This window comes from Malaclemys terrapin, chromosome 2 (genome assembly GCF_027887155.1).
Source record: "Malaclemys terrapin pileata isolate rMalTer1 chromosome 2, rMalTer1.hap1, whole genome shotgun sequence".
Taxonomy (NCBI): domain Eukaryota; kingdom Metazoa; phylum Chordata; order Testudines; family Emydidae; genus Malaclemys; species Malaclemys terrapin.
The window spans coordinates 250,882,323-250,894,401 of NC_071506.1; the positions used below are offsets into that span (position 1 = coordinate 250,882,323).

General features: G+C 39.0%; 1 protein-coding gene across 1 annotated transcript in view; it reads left to right on the top strand.

Moving 5' to 3' along the window:
* The window catches only part of SPAG6 (sperm associated antigen 6), a 53,535-nt gene that overhangs the window by 16,187 nt on the left and 25,269 nt on the right, over nucleotides 1-12,079 (top strand). Inside the window, exons 3-4 of the mRNA XM_054020675.1 lie at nucleotides 2,189-2,355; nucleotides 5,950-6,133. Coding sequence (XP_053876650.1) covers nucleotides 2,189-2,355; nucleotides 5,950-6,133 — 351 coding nt within the window. The remainder of the gene's footprint in view (nucleotides 1-2,188; nucleotides 2,356-5,949; nucleotides 6,134-12,079) is intronic.

Sequence of the window (12,079 nt, forward strand, 5' to 3'; positions counted from 1 at the left end):
GCCAAGCCTGATTTTGCCTCCTACAGAGCCCCTCTGTGCAAGTCTTTCATTGGTGATGGGCTAAGTAACTTGGCACAAAGTTGGTAATAATTCATCTCCACATTATGCATCCCCATAATCTATTCTGGATTATTTCTTGTACTTGGTCTCTCATCCTCTCCTTGTCTTCTATCCAGGTGCGTCTGTCTGAAACGCCAATATATAATTTACCAGTGGACAGCTCTAAATTTTTTCAGTCACTCACCATCACAAGACTCATAAAAATAACTTGTTCCATCATGGGCCCTCAACCTGGTGCTAGCCAAGTTGGTGGTCTCACTGAGCCCTTGGGAGAACCCCCTCTGTTCCATTTGTCACTACAGACAGTGGGCTAGATCAGTTGATGCAAACTGGTGTAGTTGAAAAAACAGAGACAAATGGAGTATAATTACCATGGCTCTGAACATTCAGGGCTGTGATGCAGGGCTCTTGTGCTCATTGCAACCACTGCTTTACAACTGAGGTAGCACATCCACCAGGTCTTAGCATATGGAGGCAACACTTTCAAAGAGCCACAGTTAGTATAATAAGTAATCTTCCCTCCTCTACAAATTGTGTTCTTTATGTAGACATGCACATATCTCCTAACTTTTGTTTTGTGTTTGTTCTTTAGGTTATATTAGATTTGGCTCTGTTTTATACGTTATTTTATGTCAAAAATAAAATGTGGTTCAAAACTGCTCTTGATTAAATTGTTTTATCTCTCTGCATAGTTTAATTATGTGAGGAACAATGTACCCAAACTCTCAATTCAGCAGGGTTCATCCATTATGTAAGCTCCTTAGGTTAGGGAGTTTTCTTTTTTTATGATTGGCTAGCATGTTGTGGGCACTACCTTAAATACATAATAAATAATTATTACAATAATAATGAAATATGAATAACTCTTCTATCTGGAGAGCAATATATTACAGGTCTTGCTCCCCAAATTAGTCACTATAATGTATGTAATGTAATCTGGTGTAATTCCGTCAATAGGTTGTGGTGGCAGCATAAATCAAGAGGAACAGCCTAATATTTCATCACCAGAAGCCCAAGATGGAATTTCTTATGCATATTTGCATTTCCTTGGTAGCATATTTGTTGTTTTTTTTAAATAAGAGTTTAAACTGCTTCCATTTGTAAAGGTTTCTGTTTATAGCTTTATGTTTGAAAAAATTATTAATACTATTGTGATGTCCTATGAGTATTTTAACTTTTATGTTTGCTCTTAGACTTTTCAAAAGTGAGACTGGACGATGGTTAATTATCTCTAAACTGTGTTTCTAAGAGAGGACCAAATCCGGGAGTGCCCTATGGGTATCTAAGTCCCAGAAGCACTTTAAAAGCTGATTGTGGGGACTACAAGGGAGTAAAATCAGCAGAGATGTTGCAAAAGAAGATTCCACATTCCTGTATGCCCAGCGGGTCTTTGCAGCTCACTATGGAGGAAGAGAATGTAGATTAGCCATAAGAGGGACAAGGGCATAGCTGGTAGATCTATAAATGTTGTGGGTGAAAAAATCTGTGTCTGGCAAAGCAGACCTGCTACTCTTCCCATAATCTGCTATAGGAGCTATAGCCTCTGTCCAGATGTCCTGGCCTGTTGGGGTCAGGATGACTTCATGTAGAACAAAGCTGAAATAAAAAGATTTTGCTTGTTTTCTCAAGATTTGCCCCAAAATACTCACCTGCTTATGTATATTGTTTTATGCCAGATGGACTGTCAGGAGAGGAGTGGAAAGATGGTTTTGTGATTATTGTGCTGGACTGGGAATGAAACTTGCTTCTTCATATGAATATTAGGGATAACAATACTTCCCTACTACATAGGGATGTTGTGGTGATAAATAAGTATCCGAGAACTTTACAAACATTAATTCAAGTGCTGGGAGGAGAGGAGGGGCAAATCAGTACCTAGCTATAATACATCACCCACCCATGCGCTGCAAACACATCTTTACTTGCTGGAAAGCAGGTGGGAATGTTATAGACATTAGCAGGAACAGGCAAATATTTGATTAATTTTCAATGGAACATTTGTGAATTTATAAGTTTCTGCTACTTGTAAGAGTCTATTTAATTTGTTTTTATGGGGAAAAAAAAGTCTGTTTAGATAAATCTTTGCTTATAGTATTGCCTCTTTCTTCTTCTTCGTAATGCAACTCAGGTGTAATGTCTTTGCTGAGGCCTCTTCTGTTGGATGTGGTCCCAACTATTCAACAGACTGCTGCTTTGGCTCTTGGGAGACTTGCCAATTATAACGATGACCTGGCAGAGGCGGTTGTTAAGGGAGACATTCTTCCACAGCTTGTATATTCATTGGCTGAACAGAATGTAAGGAATTTTCATTTTCTTAAACAATTTAACTGCCAATGAAAAAAAAACTTAATCAACTGTCTTGACTCTTAGTGCAGTAATACATGTACTGAAGTTATATACAGCATGTGCATTGGTCTCCTGGTTAGTCAGAATTGTAACTCAATGAGACATTTAAAAATTCTTATTCTGTATTATCTGTAATATATTCATGGAAGCTTTATTTTTCTGAAGTGTTAATGAAAGGATTTGTAGAAGGCTGTTTTTTTTCAAATAATCAGAAATGCTGTACAGATAATTGGTTAGAATTTGTCTTTAATTCTGAACGCTTATAAAATGCACATAAATTGAACTGCAGTTATCCTGTAGTTAACATCTCCAAACATGAACGTTTGGAAACTTGTATAGCATGAGGAATATAAAATCTAATTATTGGCACAGACACAGTACAATACATTAAAAGGGTTTAATCTGCTTGTTTGTCAAATAAAATTTCATATGATATAGCACAAATATATCTGACAGGCTCTCCTCCACTTTTCCTACAGTTTTTGGATGGATTCCAATTTTAGGATCCTAACTTAGGTTAACAGCAATGTTTTCAAACATGGTTCATTGGAAAATACAGAAATTTGAAAGTTATAATATGGCTACAATTCCAATTTATTTAACTGCATTTAGATTGTAGTTTTGTTGTTTTAGATTTAGAGGAATTCAGATATCAATGCTTATCACTGAAATGAAATTACATAGTTTTTCATCTTTTGAGAATTCAGAAGTAATCACTAATCAAATAATATTTTCATTGTTGCATATCTGATTAATACTTCTACAGTCATAATAAAAATTACATATTATTGAAAGGAATCACCCATTCATTCTAGAATATGTATATAGTATGGAACAAAGTAGGACTTAATCAAATTATTTATAACTTTGTCTATTTAACTGTATTTTAAACAGAGAAAATTATGGTCTTTGTTGTTTATTTGATGTTACACCATTTATTTGATAGGAGAAACTATACAAAGTTAGCATAGATACCTTGACTTATCTTTTCCATTTTAGTGTCTATACTGTCAATGCATCCAGGAGACAGCTGTGATTCAAAATCACTTGGGGCATCAGCAAGATTAGTGTGAGGTCACAGAAGGCCTACCGTGCTTTAGTGACTGAGGGCAAGTGAAGGAAACTAATTATCCAGTTCATACAGAGTTTAGCAAGACATGCAAGTAATTTGTTAGTTCCTATGGGCAATTCCCTATGCATTCCTGTTCCATTCATTTTATGCATCAGTATCAAAAAGGATCAGATCCTGTGAGCACCCCATAGTGGAACTTCCATTGACTTGTACATGTGCAGGACTTACAGGATCAAGCATCTGATCAGTGTTTTATCATATAAACTGAGTGAAAATAAAAAAGGTTTTATAGCCCATTCTAAATGTTTTTGTGAATGTGTTTTATTTCAAAAACAACATATTGTGAATAAGAATAAACGCTAAAAAGTGTCTTTCCCACAGCATAAAAGGAATAATGCACATGCACACATAGGAGGGTGTATATTGGGGCAGAATCCTCAGCTGGTGTAAATTGGCATAGCTCCATTGAAGTCAATGCCAGTTTACATCAGCTGAGGATCTGCCCTATCATGGATATATTATTCCTTTAAATTATGCTTTGGGCAGAGAGACGTATTTTTTAGGGTTATTATTTTTATTCAAAATATCTTTTTCATTAAAAGCAGCCCATTTTTCTATTTCAGAACCAGGTTCTTCTGCCACTGAAGTCCTGGGGAGTTCTGCCATTTTAACTTCATTGGGATCAGGCCCTTAGGCTAACCTCTGTCAATTTGCACATTAACTACATGAAGACTAGATTTTGCCTGGCTCATTTTTATAGGTATAGCACAGTTCAATTAGGGAATTGCTTAGTAGGTTGGCCACAGCTCATCAATTTTCAAAGTCCTGAGGGAGGGGGCCTTGTCAGGCAGTCTGGGGGCATGGTAGCCAAGTTACAGTCTGTCCTTCTCTGGGTTACCCTCAGTTGGGCTGGGGTAGAGGGAAGGGTAGGGAGAGTTGGGCTCTCCTTCTTGACTGGATCCTGGGCCTGGGACCAAAGGGAGGATGGGGGTGGGAATGCTTCCGACCCCACTAACTGATACCCCAGATCAGCCTCCCGTGGGCCACTTCCTACCTTCCCAGTGCTCTTTTCAGTTTGGGGCATGGTCACAGTCCTCTGGTTCCCTCCTCACAGAAGGTTGTTCAAGCAGTCTCAGTGATTCAGGTAGTCAGCTGGGGTTTCCAAATTGCGACATCCAATGTTTTCCCCCTTGTCAGACAGAAGGGGAAAGAAAAAGCGGTCAGGCCCCTGGCTGCCCAGTAAGGCCTTACCCGCGGTCCAGGTCCTTCTCTGAACTGGCTTCCTTCTTGCAGACAGCCTTTCCTTCACTCTCGCCACAGCTTGATTGCCAGGGTCCCATTTTAAGCAGGTCCTCCATTTGGAACATATTCTGCAGCTGCTGAGGGGTGGGGCCTTCTTGGCTTGGTCTTGCTCCTTTAGTCTTAGTGAGGGGTCTGTAAACCCCATGAGAATAGGCATGTAGGAGGTGTTGGCCCATGGATGCTTCACAGTCACCTGTGCAGTCCCCACACGAAGCCAAGGCACAATCTTGGTATCTGCTCAGAGAAAGCACAAGGACTGCTCCCTTCTAGTGCCCACAGGGGCACAAGGAACCCAAAGAGGGTAGGGAAGAGAGATGGCCAGGTGCACAAAGGGGAGCATGCTATGCTGTCCTAAGAGAGTTAGAGAGGAAGGGTGATCCAGTGTTTAGGATACTAGCTTGGGACTTGAGAGACATTGAGCAGGTCATTTAGGGCCAGCGTTTTAATGGTATGTAGGTACTTAATGATGCACATAGGCAGCCAGTGGGATTTATAACAGCACATAAAGCAGGCTAGGTGACTAATTCTCATTGACTTCATTGAAACTTAGGCACCCAACTCACTTAGGAACTTTTGAAAATCTTATTAGGCATCTATCTCCATCATTAGGTGCCTAAATACTCTTGAAAATCTGGCCATTAGTCTGTGTGTTTCTCATCTATAAAATGGAAGTAATATTATTGGGCTTGTGAGGATAAATACATTCTACAGTATTGGAGGCCATATAAATACCATAGACAGAATCTGTCCTGGAGCTTGCCCTGCGCTGGGGGCAGATTGGTGCATATCATACACAGTCGGATCCAACATGTCAGATTTATTGTATTTGTCTAGCTCTTGTGAGCATTCATTTATGCAAATATATGTATCTTTCCTGTTGTCTTTTAGTCACACCTCCTCAACCCTCCCATTTTGTCTGTTTGTTTGCCTATTGAATACTGTCAGCATCTTAGATTGTGAGCTGACTAGGGCAGAGTCTGTATGTGTTAATTGTTTGTCCAGTGTCTTGTACAATGGAGCCTTCATCCTTAATTTGGGTACTTATGTGTTACTGCAATAGGAATTAATCAATAGTAATAATAAAACACTTCTTTTAGTATTCTGATCTTTTTGATTTTTGAAGTAATTGATATTAGTAAAAATGTATGTTTTGTTTCCAATTTGTGTAGCGTTTCTACAAGAAAGCAGCTGCATTTGTGTTAAGAGCGGTCGGTAAACATTCTCCTCAGCTAGCTCAAGCGATAGTTGATTGTGGAGCACTGGATACACTTGTGATTTGTTTGGAAGATTTTGACCCTGGAGTAAAGGAAGCTGCAGCCTGGGCACTTGGGTATATTGCCAGACATAATGCAGGTAATAGGTTTTGTGTGTGCTATCTTACACCATAATATTGTTTGTTTAAAAGTGATTACACATTGTGATAAGTTGATTTATTGTAATTTATAACTCAGAAAATGATTTTCCCTGACATTAACTCTTACATTTGGAACTGAATTCTACTCTATTTTACCAATCCACCAAGTCTCAGATCTTGTGACACCTGCATATTTGGCAGCCCTTAATGCCTGGCAACATAAGAGAGAGGCATTCCCCCATGAAATGCCCTTTGACTTAGGAGGAGATGCATTGGGGTGGGGGCCAGCAAACCACAGATTCTGACTTTGCCTCTTTTACTGAGTGGTTTTAATATTTCTGTGCACTTCAAGCACTTATTACTGAACAAGGACTCCTAACTCCTCCAGCATTCATTCTCTTAATTTAACAAATAGCATAACTGAGAAGTTGTGCAACATCACTTCTGGGAAAACTTGGAATAGAACTGATGTCACCTAACATCACAGAACCAAATCTCATCTGCTTGGCTGCACTGCCTTTCAGAACAAACGTGCCAAATCTATTGGCTTGACTATGCTGTTTGTAATCATTGTTCTTAACCTCTAGACCACATTCTTCTCCCAGAGCCAGGAACAGATCCCAGGAATCTGGTACCCAACAGTCCACTACTCTCTCACATATAGTTGTGTAATGCTACTTGTAATGTATATATCATGTTCCTATTTAAGGGCTGATCCAGGGTAATAGCTTACTTCTACCAGCTGTTCCTTTAGTTCAAGTGGTAGAGGGTTGTGCTGTGGAGTTAAGGGTTGTGAGGTCAAACTCCCCTGACCACTTGTATTTGGGGGGAAATAGCTGGTATTTATTTGGATGAAAGAGCTTAGTGTGTTGACCCTGGAATAATTGTAGCTGTTGAAATGATTTTATATTCTAAAACATTGTATTTAGTATGAATTTGAATGTTGTCTTTTGTTTTTATGTGGGTGGGCACTTGATTATAGATTGTGGGAGATCTTTCTTATATGTCCAGAGAGTAGGAGACCGTGCTTGTGTAAGCTCCAAAAAGGGTCAGCACTTGACTTAATAAAGTCATCTTTCCAAAACTTCTATCCAGGTAGACAAAACTCCTACCTCTTATTGATGGAGCAGCTAAACTTTTGATAAAATCTGACTTTTCGTTCCTGTCCACCCCTCTTCCCATCCTGGTTTCTTTTAGTGAATCACAGTGCCAGCTCTTCCAGTCCGACACTGCTACTTTGAACATTATGATACCACGTTGTGAGATGATTTGAGCCATAGGTGTAACTGTCTCATTACAAAGGGTCAGGCATGGTCCACAAGCTGGAGAAAGAAATCTGGGAAGAAAGGTGGAAAAGAAAACACTTTAATTTCCTATGCACACATATAAAAAGATCCAAGTGTAATTAATAGGAAATAACTTCTGCTGGTTCTGATTCCCAACATCACCCCCAAACTTGTAAGTTCCAGAGTTGCAGTTCTTTTCCAGGTGATTTCAAGTTTTGTCTGAGTAATTGGCCCCAATTTCAGACTGCTTCAGTGAATGTGTGATCTTGTCCCATCAGGTCCACTTAGATAATTGGCTAGGTGATAATACTGATGAAAAGGATCTGGGGGGTTATAGTGGATCACAAATTGAATATGAGTCAACAATGTGATGCAAGTGCAAAAAAGTCTAATGTAATTCTGGGGTATTTTATCAAGAGCGTCGTGTATAAGACACGGGAGGTAATTGTCCCATTCCACTCTCCACTGGTGAGGCCTCAGCTGAAGCACTGACTGCAATTCTGGGCTCCACGCTTTAGGAAAGATGTGGATAAATTGGAAACAGTCCAGAGGAGTGCAACAAAAATGATGGCAATTACTAAACCTGCCCTATGAGGAAAGATTAACATAACTAGGCATGTTTAGTCTTGAGAAAAGAAGACAGGAGGGGAGGACCTGATAACAGATACATTAAGGGTTGTTACAAAGAGGAGGTTGTCAGTTGTTCTCCATGTCCACTGAAGGCAGGACAAGAAGTAATGGGCTTAATTTCAGGGAGATTTAGGTTCGATATTAGGAAAAACTTTATCATTAGAAAGGTAGTTATCCTTCCAAGGGGCATTGTGGAATCACCATCATTGGAGGCTTTTAAGAACAGGTTGGACAAACACCTGTCAAGGATAGTCTAGGTTTACTTGGTCCTGCCTCAGCACAGGGGGCTAGACTTGATGACCTCTCAAGGACCTTTCCAGCCCTACATTTCTATGATTATACGAAAACAAGCCACATTCTTGAAGGTGTAACACTAGCATGTCTCAGGGCATTGGTATGAGATAGAGCTTTGCACCAGTTTGAATCCAGTCCAGTTTGTGTCTTCAGTGTAGCCTTTACCCTTATGGTTGAAACAAGGAGAAGTCCTTGTGGCACCTTAGAGACTAACAAATGTGTTTGGACATAAGCTTTTGTGGGATATAACCCACTTCATCAGAGGCATGGAGTGAAAAATACAGTGCTTTCTCTTGTGGACAGAGAAGAACTGCCACATCAGCCATGTGACCAGACCAATCCCCTTGTTCCCCATTTCAGGTTCCATTTCAAAACTACCCTTCTTGTTTTCTAAAAATCTTTCAAGGACCAGCTCCAGACTGCCTCAGGAACCTCTCAACTCTCTGCTTCTCCTCCCTCTGTTCATTAGGCACTGGCCTCCTCTCAGACTCTCCACATAATCTTTACACTTTTTGTGATGAACATGCTTTTATTGCATCTCCTTCCATCCGGATCAGCTTCCCTATCTTTCTTGGTCTCTCCATTTGCTTTCAAACTTCATCTGAAAAAATATTTTTTCTCCCGTTCCTTTGTGTGCGCGGGTGCATGAGAGAGAGAGAAAGAAACTTTGCAGTTGTATAATTTAACTCTCTAAAGCAGGGGTAGGCAACCTATGGAACGCATGCGAACTGATTTTCAGTGGCACTCACACTGCCTGGGTCCTGGCCACCGGTCCGGGGGGCTCTGCATTTTAATTTAATTTTAAAATTAAGCTTCTTAAACATTTTTAAAACCTTATTTACTTTACATACAACAATAGTTTAGTTATATAGACATATAGAAAGAGACCTTCTAAAAACGGTAAAATTTATTACTGGCATGCAAAACTTTAAATTAGGGTGAATAAATGAAGACTCGGCACACCACTTCTGAAAGGTTGCCAACCCTTGCCCTAAAGTGTTTTGGAGGGTATCGTTTGAATGAAAAACACCATAGAAAGTGAAGCTATATTGAATCTCTTTGAGAAAAATAAATTTGGTTTTACATGTGCACTTTGCGAATAAACACAAACAAATGAGAAAGTTTCTGAAAACAGACGAGTGTTTCTTTGACCACTGCTCGCTCTTGCTGCATGTTGGCAGGGCTCAAATTGGGCTGCATCGACTCAAAGAATGTATGGATGTTAAAAATCATTTGGCCACTATTGGAGAGAGAGAACACAGACCTAATGACAGCATATGGGAAGTGTATTTGGGATTGTGGACACGGAGAGCAAAGGAAATGATGGGGTGGGGTATGGCAGTGATAATAGGTAGAAAGATTGGGGGCAGAGGGGAAATGAATGGTTAGAATCTTCATGTCTCTCTGTAAACACTGACATGAGCAAATATGGGGCCTGATCCCCTTCCCCGTGCTATAGGAAAGCTTATAGGAGAGGGCTAAAGAAATTAAAACCTTGTGGTGAACATCACAGAGATTTCTCTGCAATTTTTCTGTTGGGGGAAAACTTTGTCCCATCACCCCCTAAAGAACAGGCCACAGGGACCACACACAAAGCTTATGAATCTTGGGGAATCGGAGATAAGCCAGGGACACTGAATTCGTCATTGGCTCGCTATCTCTGACCATACTCTTTGGCAGCATAGCTCCAACAAAGCCATGCCAAGAAGGCACCCTTTAAATGGAAATTTTCCCATCAGTGTTATGCCCCAGGCCATGTTACGTTTCTGTCTTGGGCTATGCTAGGCACTAGTGGGGGGGGATGGGAATGATATGTGTTTCCCTGCAGCCCTATCTCAACCTGCTCACTCTTCTGCCAGCCCACCTGCCCCCTACTCTTTGTGGATCTTAGGGGTGCAATTGGGAGCCTACATTAATTATGTCTTTAGCCATGCAAACAGATACATCTTACAAACAATATCAGAAAAGCAGATACTCATGGTTCATATTGGTCATGTTTAAATAAGTATTTAAATGTCATCAGACTCCTAGACCTTCAGAAAAGATTTATACTAAATCACACTTAGTTTATGTTCCTTTTTAAATTTTGTGGATCATTAATTAAAAAAAAAAAGTGTTAGGGCTTAGCGGTGACCTTAAGACATTATAGAACTTCTCCTCTTCCTCCTCTCTCTTTATGAAAGGTGATGACGATATCCTGACAGTAAGCCACGAAATATATTTTTCCAGCATCATCACCTATCTCCTTGATGTGATTTTCCTTGGCATCATCTCCTTGGCAGTCTTCAGGCAATTGAGATGGTGTCTTTGAAGTTGCCTCTAAAGAGACTGTTACATTAGTAGGCTGCTCAGCTGGACTGTCTGTTTTTATTTTTCTGGATATTCTCTTTCTTTAACTGATCTTTTGATTAGGAGTAAATCATGTGTCTATATCAATTAGTATACAATACCAAAACATATTTTTGGTGGGAGGCAAGTATTACTTTGCACATTTTTCATTAAAAATACATAAAATGCAACAGTTTGTCACGTGCATTCAATATCTTTGTGCTCAAATAACCTTCTTTACTAAATTTAGTTTTGAAGTATTGAATCATAGACGCACACTCTAACAGAGGGTTTTGTTGAAATTCTGGGCTTCGTATATACATATATCTCTTTAGCTTTTAGGGAGAGAGATCTGCTGTGTGAGCTTGTATTAGATGCATATGCCTTGCGTATATACGCAAACCCCTAATTTTCAATAAAATAGTTATTTGGAAGTGAACCCTGGAAGATTAATTGTAATAATCTTTTAAAAATTCCTGTATGTATAATGTAAATATTGCTTCATAAAAACAATTCTTTTAACCATGTAAAATCCTAAGTACAGTGTAAAAACTTGTGTGTTCAATGCATGTCAGGGTGGGCATCTGTGGTCTACTAATTCAAAAAACACATATAGTCATAAAGATTATTTGGGCACTAACAAAATACAAGCCGCATAATGACTGCATAACTATACATACTTAATGAAAGATTGTGTGTGTGTGTATGTATGTATAATATTTCTTAATATGGAAAGCCTTGATTGATGGACTGTAAATGAAAAGCTAAGCTAGGTCCTTGAAATACAATAGCCATATGTTGCCATGGTACTGTAAGCCAAGTTAAATGTTAAAGATAAGAATGGATGTGCATAACAAGGATAGAACGTAGCAAAACCTTATTTAAGAAGCTAACAGGTTATTTGAAACTAATGTATTTTGTATTCATTCCTCAACATCTTAAAATGGTTATCATGTAGTTTTTGCACCTCATTATCTAATAATTTTCTTATTTCAGTACTGTGATTAATGCCGAATATAGGGAAAGAGCTAATGAATTTCTAATACTGCAGTTCTTGAATAAGTCAGCTAATTACGTGTGTTTTTTTTAATTAAGATGAAGTTAGCTAAGGATGTTGTGCTAAACTCAAATGCATAATCTCACAATGACAGTACATCTCATTTAACTAAATATATGTGGTAGAATTTATATTTTAGTGCCATCAAAATGTCTTTTAAATGGACTGTGGCAACTCCTTGTTGGATTGTGTTACAAAACAAGGTGCATTTTTTTTCAATGAACAGTGTAAAATATGTTTGTTCTTTAAATAGTATTGCTGTATTTGGCACATGATCCGTATTAATATCTGCTTATCATTTAAACGGACAAAATGTTGTCTAATTAGGGTGGTTGGTAAAATTTTGGTAC